General features: G+C 39.0%; 1 protein-coding gene across 1 annotated transcript in view; it reads left to right on the forward strand.

The window, feature by feature from the left end:
* CUL3 (cullin 3) overlaps nt 1-20263 on the forward strand; it is a 58627-nt gene that overhangs the window by 2910 nt on the left and 35454 nt on the right. The window contains exon 2 of the mRNA XM_027650476.1: nt 19446-19643. Coding sequence (XP_027506277.1) covers nt 19446-19643 — 198 coding nt within the window. The remainder of the gene's footprint in view (nt 1-19445; nt 19644-20263) is intronic.

Raw genomic sequence — 20263 nt, forward strand, 5'->3', positions numbered from 1 at the left:
GGGGGGGGGGCTGGGTTTCTTTGTTTTCAAGGAAAAGGCCTCCAAGAAGGAGCCGAAGGTTATATACGCCTACATCAACAAAATTAGTTAGCCCCGGAAGGGGGAAGGGGGGAGTATTTATTTATGTCTTCTGCAGAGTTTCCTTTTCGAGAAAATTTATTTCGCTTTCCGCTCCGTAAAAGAGGCTATAAGTCGTGTGATTATAAGATTTAGGTGGCACAGTGCCAACTGGTTCGGAAGGTGCTACTATAAACATGTAGGCATAGGTAACTTCGTTGGAGGTTCGGCAGAGCCGAGAGCGTGCCTTCCCTTTGAGTTACAGAGGAGAAGGAGCCAGATTATTAATTTAATGTGCCGTAGCTGGCTATGTTTTGACAGTTGTTTCAATTAAAGCTTACAACAGAGTAACAACTACAGCACAAGTAATGGTGTTGCTGAACAAGAGAAACAGAAAAGCTTCAGCCTGCCAGAGGATGGCCAGGAAGTGTGTATGTGTTCAGTGGAGTGTGTGTTATAAAGAAGACACTTAGTCGAGTCTCTGGCTTTTAAGGTTTAGCGTTAACTTCTCAGTGCTACGTCTGATCCCAGTAGGCAGTGGTGTAGAACTAATGTGCCTTGCCTTTATAAAGGAACTGGACATACCTGTTTATCTCACTTCACTGGCAAGGAATATATCAATATATTTGCTTCATCAAAACCCTTGCTGATGAAATTAAGAGATTTCTTTATATTCTCAGCAGCCAGCTTAATCACAGCAGTCTGAGTTACACTGTTTTACTGTTTCCTCTACTTTTAATCACTGACAGTTGCATTTAGTGGGAAAACTACAAAGAAAAAAGTCGACTATGAAATTAGGAATTTTAGCTGATGAGAGGTTTTTGATCTCCCGATTTCGCTTAAATTTCTCTAAATAACCTTTTCCAAGTTTGTCAATTTTGTTAAGACATGTTGGCTTATAGAAATAAAGGAAAAGACTTGCTGCAATGTAGCCAGGGTTTTACTAGCAAGCAAAATAAACCATAGCAAACCCAATGTGTATGTTTTATAACAAACTGCACCAAAAGATATCAGTCTTTTAATTTGATAAACAGATTCATGTATTCCAACTGTGAATATGTAGCTATGAGTCAGCCAACAAAGGCAGACTTAACAATGGGATAAAGTTAGGTTTGTGTTTTTCACCACTTTTGTATGTGAGCATATGAAATTCGTTTTGGGAAGGTGAAGAATGCTCTAAGGGAGCCCTGTTCTTACGTAAAGTTAAACGCTGGAATCAGGTTTTTTCTTCTGAAACTGTTTTTACTAGCATTGTCTTTCATTTCAGTTGCTTAAAGAATATCTAGGTTAGAACTTTAAAAAAAAAATGTTTCCTTCCTAAAATAATTCAGTAAGTAACTAGTCATCAAGGCCTACAACTGTTTGGTGACATTTGTTGAGAGCAACTTTGTAAGTGTTCTGTCCAATAGATTTTCTACTCTAAGACAGTTTGTTGACAATGCTGTTGATCATCATGGCTCGGCTTGGTGAGCGAAGATTTGGGAAGGGCTCTACCCACATTTGCTACAAGCATGTGTTGATCAAGTGTTTACAGAAAAGAAGCATGTACTTTGTTGAGAGGTTTGGAACAGTTTACCTGTCATAATTGCAGAAGTCAGTAGCTTTAGTTCGTGTAAAGATCCTGTTGCAAATTTTGGCAAGGCCTAAGTGGTTGTAGAGCTTTGGTCCTGTGAATGGTGCCAGTGACTGCAGGGAGATATATATTCATATCAGCAAGGTGCATTTTTGTGGGGGGTAGAGTCTATATTTAGAAAATGTACTATTCCTACAGCAGCTTCTTCTCTCTTTTATCCCAAATTTGCTAGTTCTGTGCTTTGGTTCTGAATTAAGAGTACTTCCAGAGGTGACTTTGTAGACTGCTTCAATTTGTCTTTTTATTGATCATCTTTCCTCAGGAGGTCTACCTGTTTTAGATTAGTTTACTGCTTGCATGGGAGGTAGCTATTTACTATTACATTAAGCTACAAGTAGCCAAATTGAAGAGTTAATGTTCCTGGAGCATAGCAATATTGAGGTAACTTCCTCCATGTAGTTTTTTTTTCTTCAATATTTTATATTTTTATAGTATCTTTCATACTTCTGTTATTGTTATATTTTACAGTAACTAAAGGAAAGGAGAAATAGTACTTTGCAAAACATTTCTAAAGTTCACTTTTTCTACCTTACTAGAAATGAAGTAGAAATTGACCAAAACATTGGAAAACCAGGAGTGTTCTACCTAGAGATCCTAATACCTTGGAATTAGTTTTATTCTAGATTTCTTCTTTATTATTTCTGGTAATTGGTGACAGGTTATCTGCCATCCTAAGTGTCCCTTAATATTTGCTCCTGGTATGTGCTGTGATGGTGCTTTTCTTACCTCAAGGGCAGTGACACGATGTGCACTGTTTTGCTGAAGTGAGTTGTACAGTAATCAAAAGTAGTTGAGAAAACCAGTTTTCTGTTCTTCTGTTCGTAATAGGAAAAAAAATGCATTTTTTCTAATTTATAAACTGTCTTACTTAAAAGAACTCTCTTGTGTTCTCTTGTTCATTATGACTTAAAGACAGTGACAGTTTTTGCATCAGGAGTCGTCCAAATGAGAATGCATTCTCTGAGACTTCAGACTTGAGCATATTTCAACCTTGAGAAGTGTAACAGAAATACATTTTTATGAAAGTTTACTTTATATTAAGTAGAGCAAACTCATGAGATTAAGTTTAAGTATCCTTATGTACCACCATAGAAGACTTCCAGTGTGCTACTTTCAATAACCACTTCTGGTACTGTTCCATATCTAAGGTCTATCCAGAGAGCATTCAGGGTGGTGGTAAAGCAGGAGATGGAACAGTGTAAGAGGGCTTTTTAGTGACTGTAGGTTCCTTTTTCTTAAGCAATGTTCAAACCCTGTTGTTTCACATTCATAAACATGCAGCAGATATGAATACGGATGCTAAAAATAACAAAATAATTTCTGAAATGTCGAGTAATTGTCTGTGATGTGAGTTGACTATAGTTAGTAAGTTGGGGTTTTTTAATTATTTGGAAGAGTGCAGTAGTCTACTCAATACACAGTATGTGCATTATACAAAATGCAGGTTTGATATCCCTACAAAATATGAATTAATTGAACTTGTTTTGGAGAAGTGTAGGGGGCTGTTTTCTTCCCTGGTTTAGTTTAAAGTACTCTCAGTGCCTCTCACTGCTTAACTCTCAGTGAGCCCATTACTACTGCCTAGAGGAATACCTTCAAAGCTCTCAACCAAGCTTGCAGCAAATTTAATTTTAAGGTGATATATTTGATCTGTGAGAAGTGTTGCCAGAGAATGCTAGATTTGCAGTTAAAACTTGGAGAGATATGATTTCTGTAAGGGAGATCTAACATGTATAAATTATGTTTCCTCCAAGTGTATTTGAGCTCTTTTGCTGTGACTGGTTAGCTAGTGGGAGATAGTAGCCTTAAATGTACTTTAATGGAAAAGTTGTAGAAAGTAAAAAAAAAATACACATTTCTTACAGAAATAAACAGTGTGTGAGAAGTCAGAAAGCATTTGGGGAAATCATTTTCAAAATTTAAGTAACATTAAGCTTCATTGAATGAACTTTTTTGCAAGAACTCATTCTTCTCTCAGTGCAGGTGTCACCATAAAATTGGTTGGACAGATCCTTCTGAAAACCAGCAGGACTCAATGTAGGGTTTCATCAGTATAGTTGGAGGGGGTTTTTTGATTGCTTTCAGTAATTTTGCCTTCCTGCAGAACTGTCTTTCCCCTCTGGAGTATTACTACAAGGTGCTGTTTTGCCAGTTCTCAGAACTGTTTCGGTGCATCAGTGCTACATGGTTACAGAATGAATTCTGGACAGCATTTGGGGAGATTCTACACATGCACTTGCAATAGAAGGAGTCTTTAAATATATATATATATATATATATATATATATATATAAACTTCACTGACTAATTTTGTTTGAAATACTTGTGCCCAAGAAAATTCTCATTTTGTTCGATCTTGTGCAGAAAGACAGACAGCCTTCCCTTTCCTTCAGTTCCGTTTATCAATTCATGTTCTTCCTCCAAGAAAGTTATGTAAACTTAGAAGTAAATAACTCCAGCTCTTCCATGAGGAAGTATTAAGACTCATGTTTTCATTGCCAGTGTTCCTTTCTCCTGGGATCTAACAGCCACTTGTTCTAGGCTTTGTGTAGGCAGAAGGCTTTTTTTCTTCTCAGGGAGTGCCGGCTGCTGCTGTGGTTTGTTTTGAGTCTTGGGGAATTGGTGATGCAAGTTGAAGACGAGCTTTGTTAAATTTATGCTTCAACCTGTAATGTGCAGATCTGTCAGTTCCAGAAGTTGATGTAAATTTTGTCCATCTTGAGCATCTTAGAGTAGATAGACCATAAAAAAAAAATTGAACTGTGGTTAATTTTTTAAGCATTGGAGTTATGTAAGCGGTACGTGTATTTCTGCTTTGGCTTATAACCCCCAGAGCAGTCATGCTGTGTTGGTGAGGGAATGGAGAGGCATGGAGGGTGGGACAAGGGTGGAATTAGGGGATGGTTTACTGCAAGCTTTTTCAGCTCTGAATAAAATAATATGAACCCACGAAGTTCTGCGAGATCACTTAGTTAACTCCATGTTTTACATGGTTGGCTTGTGAATCTTGATGGTTTTGTATTCTCAAATATATTTCTAAGAGCATGTTAGCTATTAACTCATGTAGTGTTCACAGGAATAATAAGTTAATATTCACGACTAAAATTTTAGTAGGCTTGAACCCTAGAAATAAACCAAAAAACTGAAACACTGTTTATCTTATTCAAAGGAAGAAAGTGTTGTTTTGGTGCAAATTAAGAAAAGTATAGAAATACTTGCTGTTTTCTGGATGGTTAATCTTAAGTCCTTCCAGTTTTCACAGATTTCTTTTTCTTTAATGAAATGTGGTGAGCAGCCTGAATGTCCTAATAATACATTTACAATTTTTAAGAGGGGATAGCACTAATTCCACCTATTGTTTGAGTAGTTGTAGCTAGGTTTTTGTTTGGTTGGGTTTTTTGTAACACTGTGCATATTATCTTTTAGTTTTTGTCTAACCTAATCTCAGAATTCCTGAGTTCTGTAGATGTTCACGTTTCAGTTGCAATTTTTCTTGGTTTTCCGTGTTGACTGGGTCTGAAGTTCTGAGCAATTAGCGTTCCCATTGATCTAGAGTTTTGTGCAAGTGCCTCTGTGTGGTACTGGAGGGAGTACTGCCATTTATGGATCTTGCCTTTATTTGAAATTTGCTTGATTTTTGTGCAGGAGTATAAAGCTAATGCCAGTGGTGTTCTATTGAGATTTTGATGCTGGCTAATTCAATCTGAGCTTTTTCAAGTGGCTTCGTTAGGCATCTCCATCCCTTCACTCTTGTGTTGTATAGTGATGCATTATTAAACAGGAATTACTGTTTTTCCCTGGTAGTGGTAGGTAAAAGAACTTTGAGAGTTGCTGTAAAACTGATAAAGAATTTTCAATATTCTACATATATACTTATAATAATAGTATGTAACAAAAATATTCTTTTTTCTAAACAAGTTATTAATTTTTCTTTTAATCCATTCTGAGCAGGTATACACAGCATAAGTGACCCCATTTTTCCAAATTTCCAACAGGTATTGTAAAGCCTTTGGCTTTGATCTGTAGGGCAGGTAGTCTTAGTGCAGGTGCTTTTAGACTTTCATCACCATGACTGATGTGCAGTGCCAGATAGTCTCTCTGTATGTGGTGAAAACATTTTCTGATAGACTGGGACAGATTTTTCTTAAGATAGTTTGATTGAGTCCATTCATAAAACTCACAGTGGTTGTGTTACTGTCTAAAATAGGTTCTTGACCTTGTGCATATGATCACTGGATCTTATCTTTGATTTCTAGTAGCTGCACTAGCGGAAGAACAGCTCTAGAGAAGTAAGCTCGTGTTTTTCAGTCTGAGTCAGGTTTCGTGGAAACGTAGAGTAGGAAAGTGGTGTAGTAGAAAACTACACCATGGCCAAACTGTGCTTTTAATCACAGGGTTATTTTATCTTTCTGAAGGTCAGTTAAAGCTAGCAGAATTTTTAAATCACGAATGTCTCCTTTGTAAAGGTGCAAGTACTGGCATCTCATCATAAGTAAATACTGTTAGATGACTTAACAAAAGAACCCCCATATTGACATTTTTAATGTTTTAGGGAAGAAAAAAAGTGCATTTAACACCTGAGTGCAGCAAGGAGGACAAAACTGTAATAAACACTTACATTTGGATGGTGTTTGCAGTGGAGTGGCCTAAATTCTTTAATTAGCTGTGTGTAAAATTAGTGTTTGAGGGCTGAAACTGCTTTGCGTGGAGTTTAAATAAGGTATAATACTATGCAAAATGTGCACAAATAACTTACTTTATTTGTTTATGGTTATGGATGAGATGCATTTGTGGAAATGCCAATTTTTGTTTAATGCTAATGGTAAAAAACATAAATGAAGACAATTATACATGTGAATGATATGAAATTGGGCAAAATTACACAATACAAAATTCATATGTTAATTTCTTAGACTGTGTAGTCTGAGTATAGATTGTGTGTCTTACATTTTGTATGTGAAGAATCTTTATTGAAATAAATGCTTTTTACTTTTACACCACTTTTGTTTTTAAAGTGTTGGTAGCATCTGAGTGGACTTTTCTTCTTGCTTTTTTATATTATATACATGGCTTTAATTTCCTATGTAGCTCTGAATTTTTTCTGTTGCAGTCATTTCAGTGTTAGTGTTCCAGGCACTGCTGGTCTGTGCATCCAGTCATGGTGTTTGCACTGTGGTGCAAAAATCCCCCAGAGAGAGGTTATTGTCAGAATGTAGGGATATTGATTATCTGTAAATCTGTAAGTGATTTATTAAGTGTATCTTCCTTCCCTTCACTGAAGTAAGCTGAAGGGGGAAAAAATTATCCTCTGTTGGCCTCTGACTACCATAAAATTTTATTTTTCTATTCCTGTGCAAGTTCTCAATTTGTTATGCTGTTATTATGGAGGAGTTGTCACAAATCCCCCAAAGCCTCTGAAGGTCCTTCAGCCCCACCATCCCCCTTTCCTCCTTCATCCCCCTCAAGTCGTTCATTGTGTTCCTTGTTTTGAAATGACTACAGGAAATGTGTTTACAGTCTGTATAAGTTGGTGTGTATTTCACTGATTTCCTCTTTAAATAGTGTTGGTTTTTAAACAATTGTAAAATACTGAGCTACTTGTAGGTTAATTGAAAAAAACCCAGAAATAATTCTTGTGGGATTTGCAGGGAGTGTTGGGTAAGCAAGGAATGGGCCATTTGTGGTTCAGGGAAGCTTTCTGAATTCAGGTCATCAGGGCTGGAAAGTTAATGAACTAATGGATTTTTTCACTTGGAGAGATGATACCCCTGAGGAGACTTTGTGCCATCCACAGAAGGCATGGATGTGCAGAGCAGCACTCTGGCAGTTCTTAGCTGGGATTGAGACATGCAGCATCTCTCTTGTTCTTTAAGGTTATTCTGATGTTAATATTGTACAAGTCATCGATAAAAAAGATTTGCTAAAAAAATTCATTAATTTTTTTTCTTATAAAATTAAGGCTTTTTAATTTTGCTTTGTAGTGTTTATTGGGTGATGGGCTTAAAACTAATAGACATATGATCACATACTGAATCAAAGTTTCCATCTATTTTGACTGGGCTAAAAAAAAAAAAAAAACCAAACCAAAACCCAGAAACAACAACAAAAATAAATATTTCTATTGGTTTAGAGTTTGGAATTATATGAGTAGTTGTCTGGGGTGTAATGATGCTGCTTCTGTTGACAGTGACCCATTGTCAGTTATGGCAGTTTCAAGACAACCTGCTGCACATCGCCCGGAATGCTGAAGTCCCACACTGTTGTAAAAGGAAATTAAGAGAGTCAGGGACTTAAATCCCATTGAAATTTGAGATTTTCAGCAATTTTCAGCTAGTAAATCTTGTTAGGTTATAGATAAGCAAACAACTTCCCTTTCTGCTTTCAGTCTTTAGTAAATTGGAAGTAGTTCCAGTGGAAGAGGACTGAGCCACCTTCTTCCTGCAGCGTAAGAGCCGGCACATGGCCCGTGATCCCGAGTAAGCTGCTTTGAGGAAATTTGCAGTTGAATGTACTCTGTGGTAGTTTGCTTGTAGTCACATAGGCCTCAGATTTTGAAAAGCGTGTCCTTGGCTGTTACAAGCTTTTATTGCAGTGGAATGCTAAATTACTTGAATGAAATGTTTAGGATTTGGCTCTGTTTGTAAAAGGGGAAAGGTATGCCGAGTAATTTATAAAATTTTGTGTCGCTGTTTCCACTGTCTGTCATTTCACCTTTGATAAGAGCCTGTTTGACAGCCACAGACAAACAGCTGATCTGTTTGAGTGCAGAACTACCTGTCCCTCCCCATGCCTTCTAAACATCCAGGATCCTACTTATATATGGGAGGGGTGATTCACTCCCAGAAATTCAACTTTTCTTTGTTCCATATTCTGCTTTTCTAATTAGGTTCAAATATTTTCTTTTAATACCAACTTTGTTTAGGATAGAAACAAAGCTATGGTATTACTTTCAGGAACATATTTCCTGCTGTTACCTTAGCCTTTTTTGGTGTTTTTTTGTTTTGTTTTGTTTTTTTTTTGTCCCACTGCTTTAATTTGAGGAAAGTTGATTTAGGATTACTACTTTTAAAGTGAATCAAGAGGACTCTGAACTTCTCATTAGTCTTCAAAATATTGATACTAATTTTTATTCTTTTTGGGCAGGAGAGAGGGATTTGGTAGATTTTTGGTGTAAAATCCTTGTATTTATTCCTCTGTGTCGTTCAGAATAGGCTTTTCTTGAGTTAAGCAATTCTGGCCTGATACACTCTTTTTTCCCTCACACATGTTATTTGCACCATAAGTGTTCAAGACATATACTGAAATAAACCAAGAACTAACTTCACCTCTGAAAATGACTTTGTTAATTTGCAAAGCTAAACATGAAAGATCAGACTTTGTGAACTGTAAACTTAGATCTAGACTTCAGCTCTAACAGTTTCCTGGCAAGGTGATGGAGCATTACCTGGCAAGGTAATGGAGCAGATCATCCTGGGTGCAATCACACAGCACCTACAGGATGGACAAGGGGTCAGACCCAGCCAGCATGGGTTTAGGAAGGGCAGGTCCTGTCTGACCAACCTGATCTCCTTCTGCGATCAGGTGACCCGCCTGGTGGCTGAGGGGAAGGCTGTGGATGTGTCTATCTGGACTTCGGCAAAGCCTTGGACACTGTCTCCCATAATATACTCCTGAAAAAACTGGCAGCCCATGGCTTGGACAGGGGCACTCTGGGCTGGGTCAGGAACTGGCTGGAGGGCCGGGCCCAGAGAGTGCTGGTGAATGGAGCTGCATCCAGTTGGGAACCAGTCACCAGTGGTGTCCCCCAGGGATCAGTGTTGGGCCCAGTCCTGTTTAATATCTTTATTGATGATCTGGATGAGAGGATTGAGTCCATCATTAGCAAATTTGCAGATGACACCAAGTTGGGAGGGAGTGTCGACCTGCTGGAAGGCAGGAGGGCTCTGCAGAGGGATCTGGATAGACTGGAGAGTTGGGCTGATTCCAATGGGATGAGGTTCAACAAGGCCAAGTGCCAGATCCTGCACTTTGGCCACAACAACCCCCTGCAGTGCTACAGGCTGGGGACAGAGTGGCTGGAGAGCAGCCAGGCAGAAAGGGAGCTGGGGGTGCTGATTGACAGGAGGCTGAACATGAGCCAGCAGTGTGCCCAGGTGGCCAAGAAGGCCAATGGCATCCTGGCCTGGATCAGGAACAGTGTGGCAGCAGGAGCAGGGAAGTGATTCTGCCCCTGGACTCAGCACTGGTGAGGCCACCCCTGGAGTGCTGTGTCCAGTTCTGGGCCCCTCAGTTCAGGAAGGATATTGAGGTGCTGCAGCAGGTGCAGAGAAGGGCAACGAGGCTGGTGAAGGGACTGGAGCACAAGTCCTATGAGGAGAGGCTGAGGGAGCTGGGGTTGTTCAGCCTGGAGAAGAGAAGGCTCAGGGGAGACCTCATCGCTCTCTACAACTACCTGAGAGGAGGTTGTAGGCAGGTGGGAGTTGGTCTCTTCTCCCAGGCAAGCAGCAGTAGGACAAGAGGGCATGGCCTTAAGCTGCGCCAGGGGAGGTTTAGGTTAGACATTAGAAAGAAATTCTTTACAGAGAGGGTAATCAACCATTGGAGTGGGCTGCCCAGGGAAGTGGTGGATTCTCCGTCCCTGGAGGTTTTTAAGATGAGGCTTGACGTGGCACTTAGTGCCATGGTCTAGCAACTGTGGTGGTAGTGGATCAAGGGTTGGACTTGATGATCTCAGAGGTCCTTTCCAACCCATCTGATTCTATGATTCTATTCCAAGTAAGTAAGAGAGGTTTCAGCGGTATAGACAGTTCTTCTTTACTATTGATAGTTTGAAGTGTTCTCAGGAAATAAGTAGTTTCATTATGGGTGCTTTATAATCCTCCTCCATTTTCAGGTGCCATAGTAATGAGCACTGTGGAAATGTCATTGAATGTTTTTAAAAGAACCTTGGTTAATAATACAGGCAATGTTGCTATTTTGGCTGTATAAGCACTTCCATTCTGTGGCAGTGACAACTATCTTTTGAACTAGAACTTCCTATATTTAGCCTCTTACCAGTTCAGTTCTTCTAGAAACTTGAACAAAACCAGTTAATTGTGGTCTGTTAAATACAACTTTTTTAAAAACAACTTTCATACTGTAATGTCAGATTGGGGAGAAGCTTGCATGATGGCAGGGGGAGATTTGCTAATTTTACACCTCATGTCTTCTGATATTTGGAAAGGCATTGAGGTTTGTCCGCAGATGCTGGGGAAAAAGAGGGAATTTAAAAACTTGGATTTCTGTATTTTATTAAATACTATTTTGCTATCCTCTTTGGGCAAAGCTTGCAAAAGTAGAATAAAGTCTCTAGTGTAATTAGTAGCACCTTAGAAAGTTTGTTGAGAAGTTAGTTTTGGTATGTTTCCTTTGCTTTTCCTCAGTATCCAACCCTGTTGGAGGACAACATCCATCAGTCCTTGCTGACTAAAGCACAGGTGTATTTCAAGGCACTTAGGTCCTGTGGAAAATAATTAGTAAGACAGATGAGTGTGTAAAAGACTATTAAGCTTTGTATAAGTGATGGTAGAAGCAGTGTTTACTGACTGAATATTCCATGTTGTTACTTAACTAACTGATACAGTTTTTATACAGAAACTTAAAGACTTTGTGAGTCCATATACAAACTGGATGAAAAATGAGATTGATGAGCTAGCATTCCTTTTTCATTGACCCACTCAGACAAGTAATATTCTGCTTTTGTCTGTGTTATTGAGAGTTCTTTATATCAATGAGAGTGACTGAAGGTGCATTTGGTAAATTGAGCATCGTAAGTTGCAAATTGAACCCGTTAAGTTGATTTTTGGAGAGTGTAACTGAGTTTGTAGTTCCTCATTAGTAGTCACAAACACTTAGTATGAGTTAGTGTTGGGGAAGTGTGTGAAGGTCTGTAAGAGGAAAGTTGTTTATGTTCACAGAATCACCACTGTGTACCTTTATATTTATTTGTTTGCTTCTTCAGACTGTCTCTGTTTTTGTTTTTTAAAGAAATGAAACAAAAACCTTTAGGTTATCTTTTGCCTTGTTTATCTGAAAGAGATGGCTGTTCAGACTTATATAGTTCATAGTCATAGTTCAGATGAAGCAGGTGGTTGGGAGGAGTTGTTTTTCTCATTTTTTCCCTTTTAGCATATTATGTTCCACATATTTGCAAGACTGAAGTTGAGGAGGGGCATTTGGGAAAAGTGAAGGAACTGTATTAAATAGAAGTTGAAACCTAGAGTAAGAGAGGTATGTTGACAAGTTTGAGATGAGTTCAGTACCATTCTTGTGAATTGGTTCCTGAAATAGAAAAGATAAATTAATATCTGATCCTTAAATTTGTTCAGTTGCCTAAACATGTCAAAACTATTGCTGCAGTATGACATTTTCTATTAAAGACTTGTTTTAAACTTTTCATATAGGCTGTTAAATTGCTGTTGTGTAGTGAAACTCCTGTCAGGCCTACCTATAATGCAGACAAGTGTTACCTTTTGAGAGGAGGAACAAATCTTTTTTTTCTGGCATTTAAATTTACTTGGAAAAGGAAGTTCTTGGAGCATATTACAATTTGCTATAAAGCTTAAAACCAACCAACCAATTCCATTCCTCTTCAAGCTTCCACCCAAAGCAGCACTTGTTTTGTGATGAGAGCAGCACGCTCTGAGACAATGCTGTGGAGGTAAACCAAACCTCTGAATCCTTGTGCAGGAGGTACAACTCTTTCTTTCAAGGAGCAGTCACTTTTTAGTTCACTTAACCCATCCACCCCATGCTACGCCAGTAGCTTTTCAGTGCTGCAGAGCCCATTCAAGCAAAGTGGATAAAGAGTGTGTTTTACCTAAAATCCTACAGCTCTTGGATGTTTCAGTTGACAGAATTCCTTTTTGATTTAATTGCGTATTCTGCTTGCTTCTGCTGAGTAAAGCCTGGGAAGGAGAATTGGATATTAGAGTTCCTGTATTTCTATTAGTGGTAGAGTATTGTCATGGAGCCCTCCCTGCAGAGGCTGGAGCCTCTTTGAGGGTGAGACTGGACTTGATTCTTCCCTTGGCCTTTAGGGGATTACTCTCAGCACTGGTTGCTCAGCTCATCTTCTGAGCCTGGAAGGAACACGGTGCCATGAGTATTCCTTGCAGGAGGAATTTGGAGAAGTTTAGTGTAGTGTTTGCCTACCCAAACAAGGGTAAGGCTTAAATATCAAGGGATGAGTGAAGAAGAAAACACAAATCCTAAAAATGGTGTCAATATTTAATCTTGTAGATGATAACTGGCAGGTGTCAGGGGAATCTGTAGGCATAGATCCACCACCACCCCCCACACCCTCTGAGGGACTGTAATAGTGTAATAGGCATTTCCTGACACTCCTTAGGAGATGTGGATAACACTGTATTGTCATCTTCGATTGCTGATGAAGGTCACCTTGGAGCAAAGCCTACTTATTAGGGCTAGTTTTGGTAGCACATTTCTCTGACTTCCCTGTGACTCTTTCGACAGATGTCCAGAGTGAAGTAATAGCCCAGATGCAGGAGAACAGCAGTGAGACAGTGTGACCCTTACTTTCTTCATGCTCCTCTTAGCTTCCAGTCATGTTTTGGTGTGTAACAGTCAACCTGTTCAGACAAGACTATTGAGGAACTTCGTGCCTGATGTTTTTAGTTGTTCAGAGACGGGTTGTTTTTATTTGTGAGAAAGCGTATGTAACCAATGTGAGAGCAAGAGATTGTGAGCCAACATCTTCCAGATATGCTCATTTTTACACAGTGATGAAAACTTCAGAAAAGTCTTAATATTGAGCTCTTCATTTGTCATTAATAGAAGTACATTTTATCTGCCCTGTACTTGAAGAATATGTAGTTCTATATCTTAATGTGCCATTTTTCAGAGATATTCTTGGAGCAAACGCTAGACAATATATCTCTGTCACTGTAAATTCTTGTCTTTTAAATTAACAATATTCAAAGGGTTTATAAAAATTCAAGTAGTGATTAGATTCTGAGGCAGGAAATGGGCTGCTCTTGCCCTTTTCTGGGTAACCTCAGCCAAATTTCATTCCGAATGAAGGATACGGGCTAAGGATGCTGAGTTATTGTGTAACAGACTATTTAATACCATCTTGATGAATGTCCCGTCTTGCAGTGGAATTGAAGACCATTGGTGGGAGTCTTCCTTGCCTCTTGGACTGTGGGTCAGGACCCCATGGTGGCAGCTTTAGATGACAATCAGACCCTGCTCATTTTGTCTGTTGGGGGATGGGAACAGGGGGAGTGAGAATAGGCTGCAATTATTAGGTGCAAATGTTTACTCCCAGCACTGCTGACTAACTATAATTGTTGGTATCTACTCACTTCCTTCCAAGGTAGAGAGGGTAAACACCTGCATTCTGTAATTTCTGTTGGTTCTCATTCCAGTGCTCTGTGGTGTTGGACCTGTAAATGATGTCATAGAAAGGAATGAGGCAGATGATTGCGTTTTTTGAAAACTTTGAGAAACTCTGTTCTGTAAAAGTAATCCCTTTCAGATCGACATCTTTCACCTTGTATTTTGTAGAATGGTGATAAACACTGTAGCTACTCTGTAGAAAAAGTGAGTAGTGGTGTTTGTGACTTTTCTGAAAGTAAAAATGTCCTACAAGTGTTTTGGCAGTCTGTTTAGAACCTCTGAGAATTAACAATGACCTATCTGGTCTGAGATCTTTGTGGGAACTTCATAGAACTTGTCTAGAAATTTCTTCTTCAAGAAGGATAAGAAGCTGTCTGTGGTCACTAGTCTTGAGAGTACTAGTTCGTGTGTCTCCTGTTTCTGCTGATGGGTAAACCTCTGTGGATACTCCTACAGAGATTCTATGGGACATCTATTTACCTCTTCCTCACTTCTTTCTTAACCACCTCTTGGTAAGAAGACTAAATAGCTACTTTCAGTAAAAGTAAGTTGGTGTAAACCTTCTAGAATCAGCAGGCTCTTAACAGTTTACCCCTGTAACTCTTCCTTGCAGTTCACAGCACTTGGAGCATGGTTATATAAGTAAGAGGAGAAAGCTCTGTAGTGTTAAGGGTGAAACAATCAACTGACAAGAATATGAAATGAAGTTACATCCAAATGGAACTGTTGTAAAAGTTAAAGTGTACAGAATGGAAATTACACCCCAAAGCATTTATTTCTGTGCAAAGAATTTCCAGCAGTAATTTCCATCTGTTGGATTTTTGTGAGTCTGAGAGTTTTAGTGTTGTTCTTTGACTGCAGTTGGTATAAGCCAGGGAACAAATGCCTGGTTCCACTGGGGACCACAAGTATTTTGTTGCTCACCTTTGTTATCCCTCAATGCATTTCCTTTGGAAGACTGGTACTGGCAGTTTTAAAAGGTCACATTTACTCAAGGAGCCCTGGTTTTCCGGCTTCCTCGGTGTACAGCTGTAGTGTGTATCACCAGATCACAGGGGGATTGAGGTTGGAAACCACTTCAGGACGTCACTTTGTCCAGCCCCACTGCTTAAGCAGGGTCACCTAGAGCTGGTTGCTCAGGACTGTATCCAGATGGCTTTTGAGTCCATGTCCAAGGATGGAGACTCCACAGCCTCTCTGGGCTCTGTGCCAATGCTTGGTCACCCTCACAATAAAGTTTTCCTGATGTTCGGGGGGAATCTCCTGTGTTTCAGTTCGTGCCTGTTGTATCTAGTCCTGTCACAGGGCACCTCTGCAAAGAGGCTGGTTCCCTCCCCCTTCAGTACACCCTCCCACTGGCTTTTGTATGCACTGATTTGATCCCTTCAGGGTTTCCCTAGGCTGTCTTTCTCAGCCTTTCCTCATGTGAGAGGTGCTCCAGAGGGTGGTTAGTGGCCCTTCACTGGACTCTCTCCAGTATGTTTAGGTCTCTCTTGTACTGGGGAGCCTTGAACTGGACACACTACTCTACATATGTCTCTCCAGTGCTGCACAGAGCCCTTGACCTACTGGCAACACTCCTCCAAATGCAACCCACAATACCATTAATCTTCTTTGCCTCAGAGACCCATTAGTTCATCTTCAATTTGATGTCTGTCAAGTGCTCTGGGTTCTTTTCTGACAAATCTGCTTTCCAGCCAGTTGGCCTCAGCAGGTCTTAACACATGGAGTTGTTCCTGCTCCCTAGGGACAGGATGTTGCACTTCCCTTTGACCTACATGACTAGAAGGAGGGTGATAATATTTTGTATGAAGTTGTATGTTAATCAGAAAACTCCTAGAATTGAGCTGTTCTGTTGTGATTGATGCCAGTAAGTTACTCAAACAGGTGCCTGTAGTGTCAACTTCTGGGAGGGAGACACTGAGAAGTCTATTCAGGACTGTTACCAGCTTTACCTGCTTTTCGGGTGATAATGGCAATAGATTGCTGGCAGTGATTGTTTATTTGGTCTTGGTAATTTTTAATATGGTAGACAAACACTGTTAAAGGAAGGGGCTTGAGAGTATCTGATCCTGCACTGTGGAATAAAGGACCTTTTGAGTCCTTTGCAGACTTTTTTTTTTTTTTTTCTTGGTGAGATGATTGCACTTTCATGTACACTGACATTTTAGTCTAATTTCCTCAAGATGTCCTTGTGCTATGCTCTGAGTTCAGATGTTTGTGTTCGAGTTGCATCTTTGAATCATTAGCATTTGGGCAGCGGTTTGTGGAAGTTTTCCAACTAGCGGCTTCTTATAAACAGCTCTCTCTCCTGCCAATAACAGACTTGGTCTCTCTCCCATTCCCCAAGAAAGGTAATGTTCAGATAAGCAGGAGTACATTAACACATTTCCTCTATTTGGACACTGGCTTCTTACTATCTTGGTGAATCTGGGTGTAGACACTACTGAAGTTAATGGGATTTTGCTTCTGAAAGTCTTTCCAGACCTGTGTGGGTTTTTGGGTTTTTTTCAAAGCACCTGCAGAAGCAGCAATCTGGGTTCTGCTAAATCTGCAACAATACATGACACGAGCAAGGCAACTGTATTAAAAATGTGGAGTTCACTTTTAAAATATAACCATTAAAAGAAATCTGGGAATGAACATGGAAAAACAGCAGGGCTCTAATTCTGTATTCATATTTGTGGAAATCTATCACTCATAGAGTAGAGATCCAGAGAGTTGCATAAATTTTCCCTGTTGAGTCACAGTTCTCTAATAGTGTTTTCAGAGATGCTTTTGTACAGAATTTTGAAAAATGGCAAAGTGTTCGAGTAGTATCAAAAACGTATTTATTGGTTAGTTGTTTGGATTTTAAGTCTGCATACAAGCCTGACTTAGGGAAAGGGGATGAAAAGAGATGAACCTGTGAGTTAAATAATCCAAGGGTAGATTTAGCCATTGCAAATCTTATGTACCTTTGAGAGTACAAGAAGACCTCTTCTGTTCAAATGGTACACAATTTTTCAGCAGTGGAGAGGAAATAATACATTTTTGCTCAAACTTTACTGCAGTGACTTACTGCCAAATAGAATGGAATTATTTAAAGTGTTAGGAGTCTTTGCTTTGTTAGAAAACACTGCTGCAAATAAGCCAGCTGTGCTAGAGCTTTTTTGGAAGACAGTGCTCTTCTAACTTGATATCCTAGAACTTGAGCAAACCTGTTGCCATAAAACCTCACAGATGTTAATCTAAGTCATCAGCAGAATAGGAAGCTGCACTGAAAAGCAGAGTCCTTCATTCTTAATCCTGAAAGGTAATAAGTTTATAATACTTTTTCAAATATTTCTGTATATTTATCCCATGGAGGTGTGTACTCCTTAAAATTACCTTTCATGGACCTTTCTTGTGCTTCCAGAGCAGAGCAGCTTGTGGTGTGTCAATTGTTAAGTGGCAGAAAGCTCAATGTTCATGTTTGTATTCAGTGAGTTTGGAGCAAATAACATTACAGTCTTTCCTTTGTTTTTATAGCATTTGGATTAAAAGTAGAAGAATTAAACAGTTCACTTTTAGTTTTTTCCTGAGCAGATCTGAGTTATCCCAAGTGCTGCTTTATCTGTAACACACAGAGGTGTTCACTGTGACCAGCCCAGGAGCAGCAGTGCTGTAACACCTCCGTGATTTGCTGGGTTTATACAGATCACACCTTTTCTAAAATACAGTGTGCAGTTAAATCACAGTTGAGATAAAAAGGTCGTGTTGACTTGGAGATTCTTGATTAGCAAGGGGAGGAAAGGACATTGGGAGGTGTTGGTTTGAGTCTATGCTTTGTTTGAAAACAAAACCTCGTTTTTTTGAAAAGAAGGCTGAAAAGCTTTTACTTGGATTGCTGTCTGCAAATCTAAATGCTTGCCTTCATTATCAGTACTTGTAAAATTGCTGGTTCAGGAAGGCTTTAGAAAATAATTTCCCTGAAGAGGCACCAATGTAGCAAATGCAAATTAAAAACAGAATTACTGACCTTTCAGTATTACACATAGCAGAATAAGCAAAAAGTGTGGAGGGACACGTGACGTTCCATCCGCCATTCCTCTGCTACTTTGAGGCTTTACTTTTGGGAGATGGGGAGCTAAGAATTTTTGTATATCTAACACCACATCTCAAGTTTTTGGTACATAGAGTCTAGTGGATCTGGTATCAGAGAAGTGGGAAAAGTAGTGATAGGATTATTTTTATCATAAAAATCTTTGTATTTAACCAAAACTCCAGAAGACAAGCAGGATGGAAGATTGTGTGTTGTGTGTCTTGTTTTGATTTTGTTCAGCAACCCATTCCCTCCCAAGGCAATGAATGGCTTCTCTTTATTATGATCTGTACTTTTATTTGTAATGCCTAGAGAAGTTGATATATGATATCTTGAAAATACATGTAAAAATGTACTTGTTATGAAAAAAACTCTGCTAATAATTGTGTTTGATTACAAATGCAGTCAAATCTAGTTTTCCATATTTTTCTTCTATTAATGGTTCTTAGGTGGAAGGGGAAGGAGAGGTAGACTTCAGCTGGTCATGATTTTCCTCTGTAATGTCATACCATTATTCTTCACTCTTTCACTACTTTAGCTCTTATTTAAAGGCTACTTTGATGTTATTGGTAGACTGTTATCTGGGATATTGGTGGATTGGTGTGTGGGATATTTTCTTTTTCCACAGTAACTGTGGGAATAGCAGCTTTTTTCTCTTCACTCTTCATCCTTTTTCTTTAGGTGTAAAATGGTAACTCAGTTCCTGTTTTCATATAAACTAAACCAAACTGACTCACAAACTTTGAGCAATCCTGACGTCTGATAATCTTTTGCTACACTTACTTGCAATCCCAGATACTGTTTTATCTGACATATTTTGAAGCACCTAGTGGGATCAAGCAGATGACTAAGTTTGCTAACTCTGTGTCAGACATTATCTGTTATACAGGTTGATTTGGGGTCTGGTGAAGCAGATTAGTGTTGCAGTACAATTTAGGAGGCACCAAGTAACGTGTAATATGGGATGAGAGTTAACCATCCACCATTGTTAGCACTGTGGAGGAAGAGTAGGGAAGAAACTCATGTCCATGAATACCTGCTTTTCCACCTAAAAAGGCTCTGGAGTTGGGTTCTGTGGATTTTCAACTCTGAAAGGAAAAAGCATTAAACTTTAACAAATTACAATTTCCGTAACTATTTCTTTAAATCCTTGCTAGTTTCATAAACACTATTTCAATAAAGTTTGAGAAACCTTGTGATAATAAAATCAACAAGATGTGGCAGAACAATTACTTTCTATTATCTATATTCTTTTTTGATTCTAAACAATAACATGTTGTTTTATTTTTACAGATGACTATGGATGAGAAATATGTGAACAGCATTTGGGATCTTCTGAAAAATGCAATCCAAGAGATCCAGCGTAAGAACAATAGCGGTCTCAGTTTTGAGGAGCTGTATAGGAATGCATATACAATGGTGTTACATAAACATGGGGAAAAACTCTACACTGGACTAAGAGAAGTGGTCACTGAGCATCTAATAAACAAGGTTTGTCGTTTTATTAATTACAATGGAAGTATCTTATAGGAAAGAATTCTGAACAGTTATTTAAAGGACAAAAATATCTAACTTTATAATGTTGCCCTGTGTTGCAATTGTGTAGCTTCTCTCAGAAACAGTAGCATAGAGCTAACACCCAGCTCAAATGACTTGGTGTTCCAGGTACTGGTTTTTGTAAGTTACTAATGGAGGACAGACAATAGAAAGTGTGTGAAAGTGTATAACAGGAAACAACTTTTGTTGAAGAATAACTCTTGAGAGCTGGGGATCTTTTTTTTAAAAGGTTTATGGCCTTTTTGGTGGCATTTTGTGATTTTCTTAGGCCAAATTTTGGGTTGTTTTTGAGTCAGTTTTTTCATCTGTGGAACAAAATAAATACCAGGGTAAGAACCTGTTTGTTATGGGCTAATGAACTAATTCACAAGTTAATGAGGGAGTTGTGGTAGGATTATGCTATTTAAAGAGGCAGTAGGCACTGTTCAAAAACATCAGCTCAGCAACAACAAAAGTCCTGAGCAGTCTGTATTCTATCATTTCGGCCCTTGCAAAACCATGTAATTTGGTCAAAATGACATGCATTTTTGAATGCATCTTGTTTCTGAAGATGT

Source organism: Corapipo altera, unplaced genomic scaffold (genome assembly GCF_003945725.1).
Source record: "Corapipo altera isolate COAL_440 unplaced genomic scaffold, ASM394572v1 54, whole genome shotgun sequence".
Taxonomy (NCBI): Eukaryota; Metazoa; Chordata; class Aves; order Passeriformes; family Pipridae; genus Corapipo; species Corapipo altera.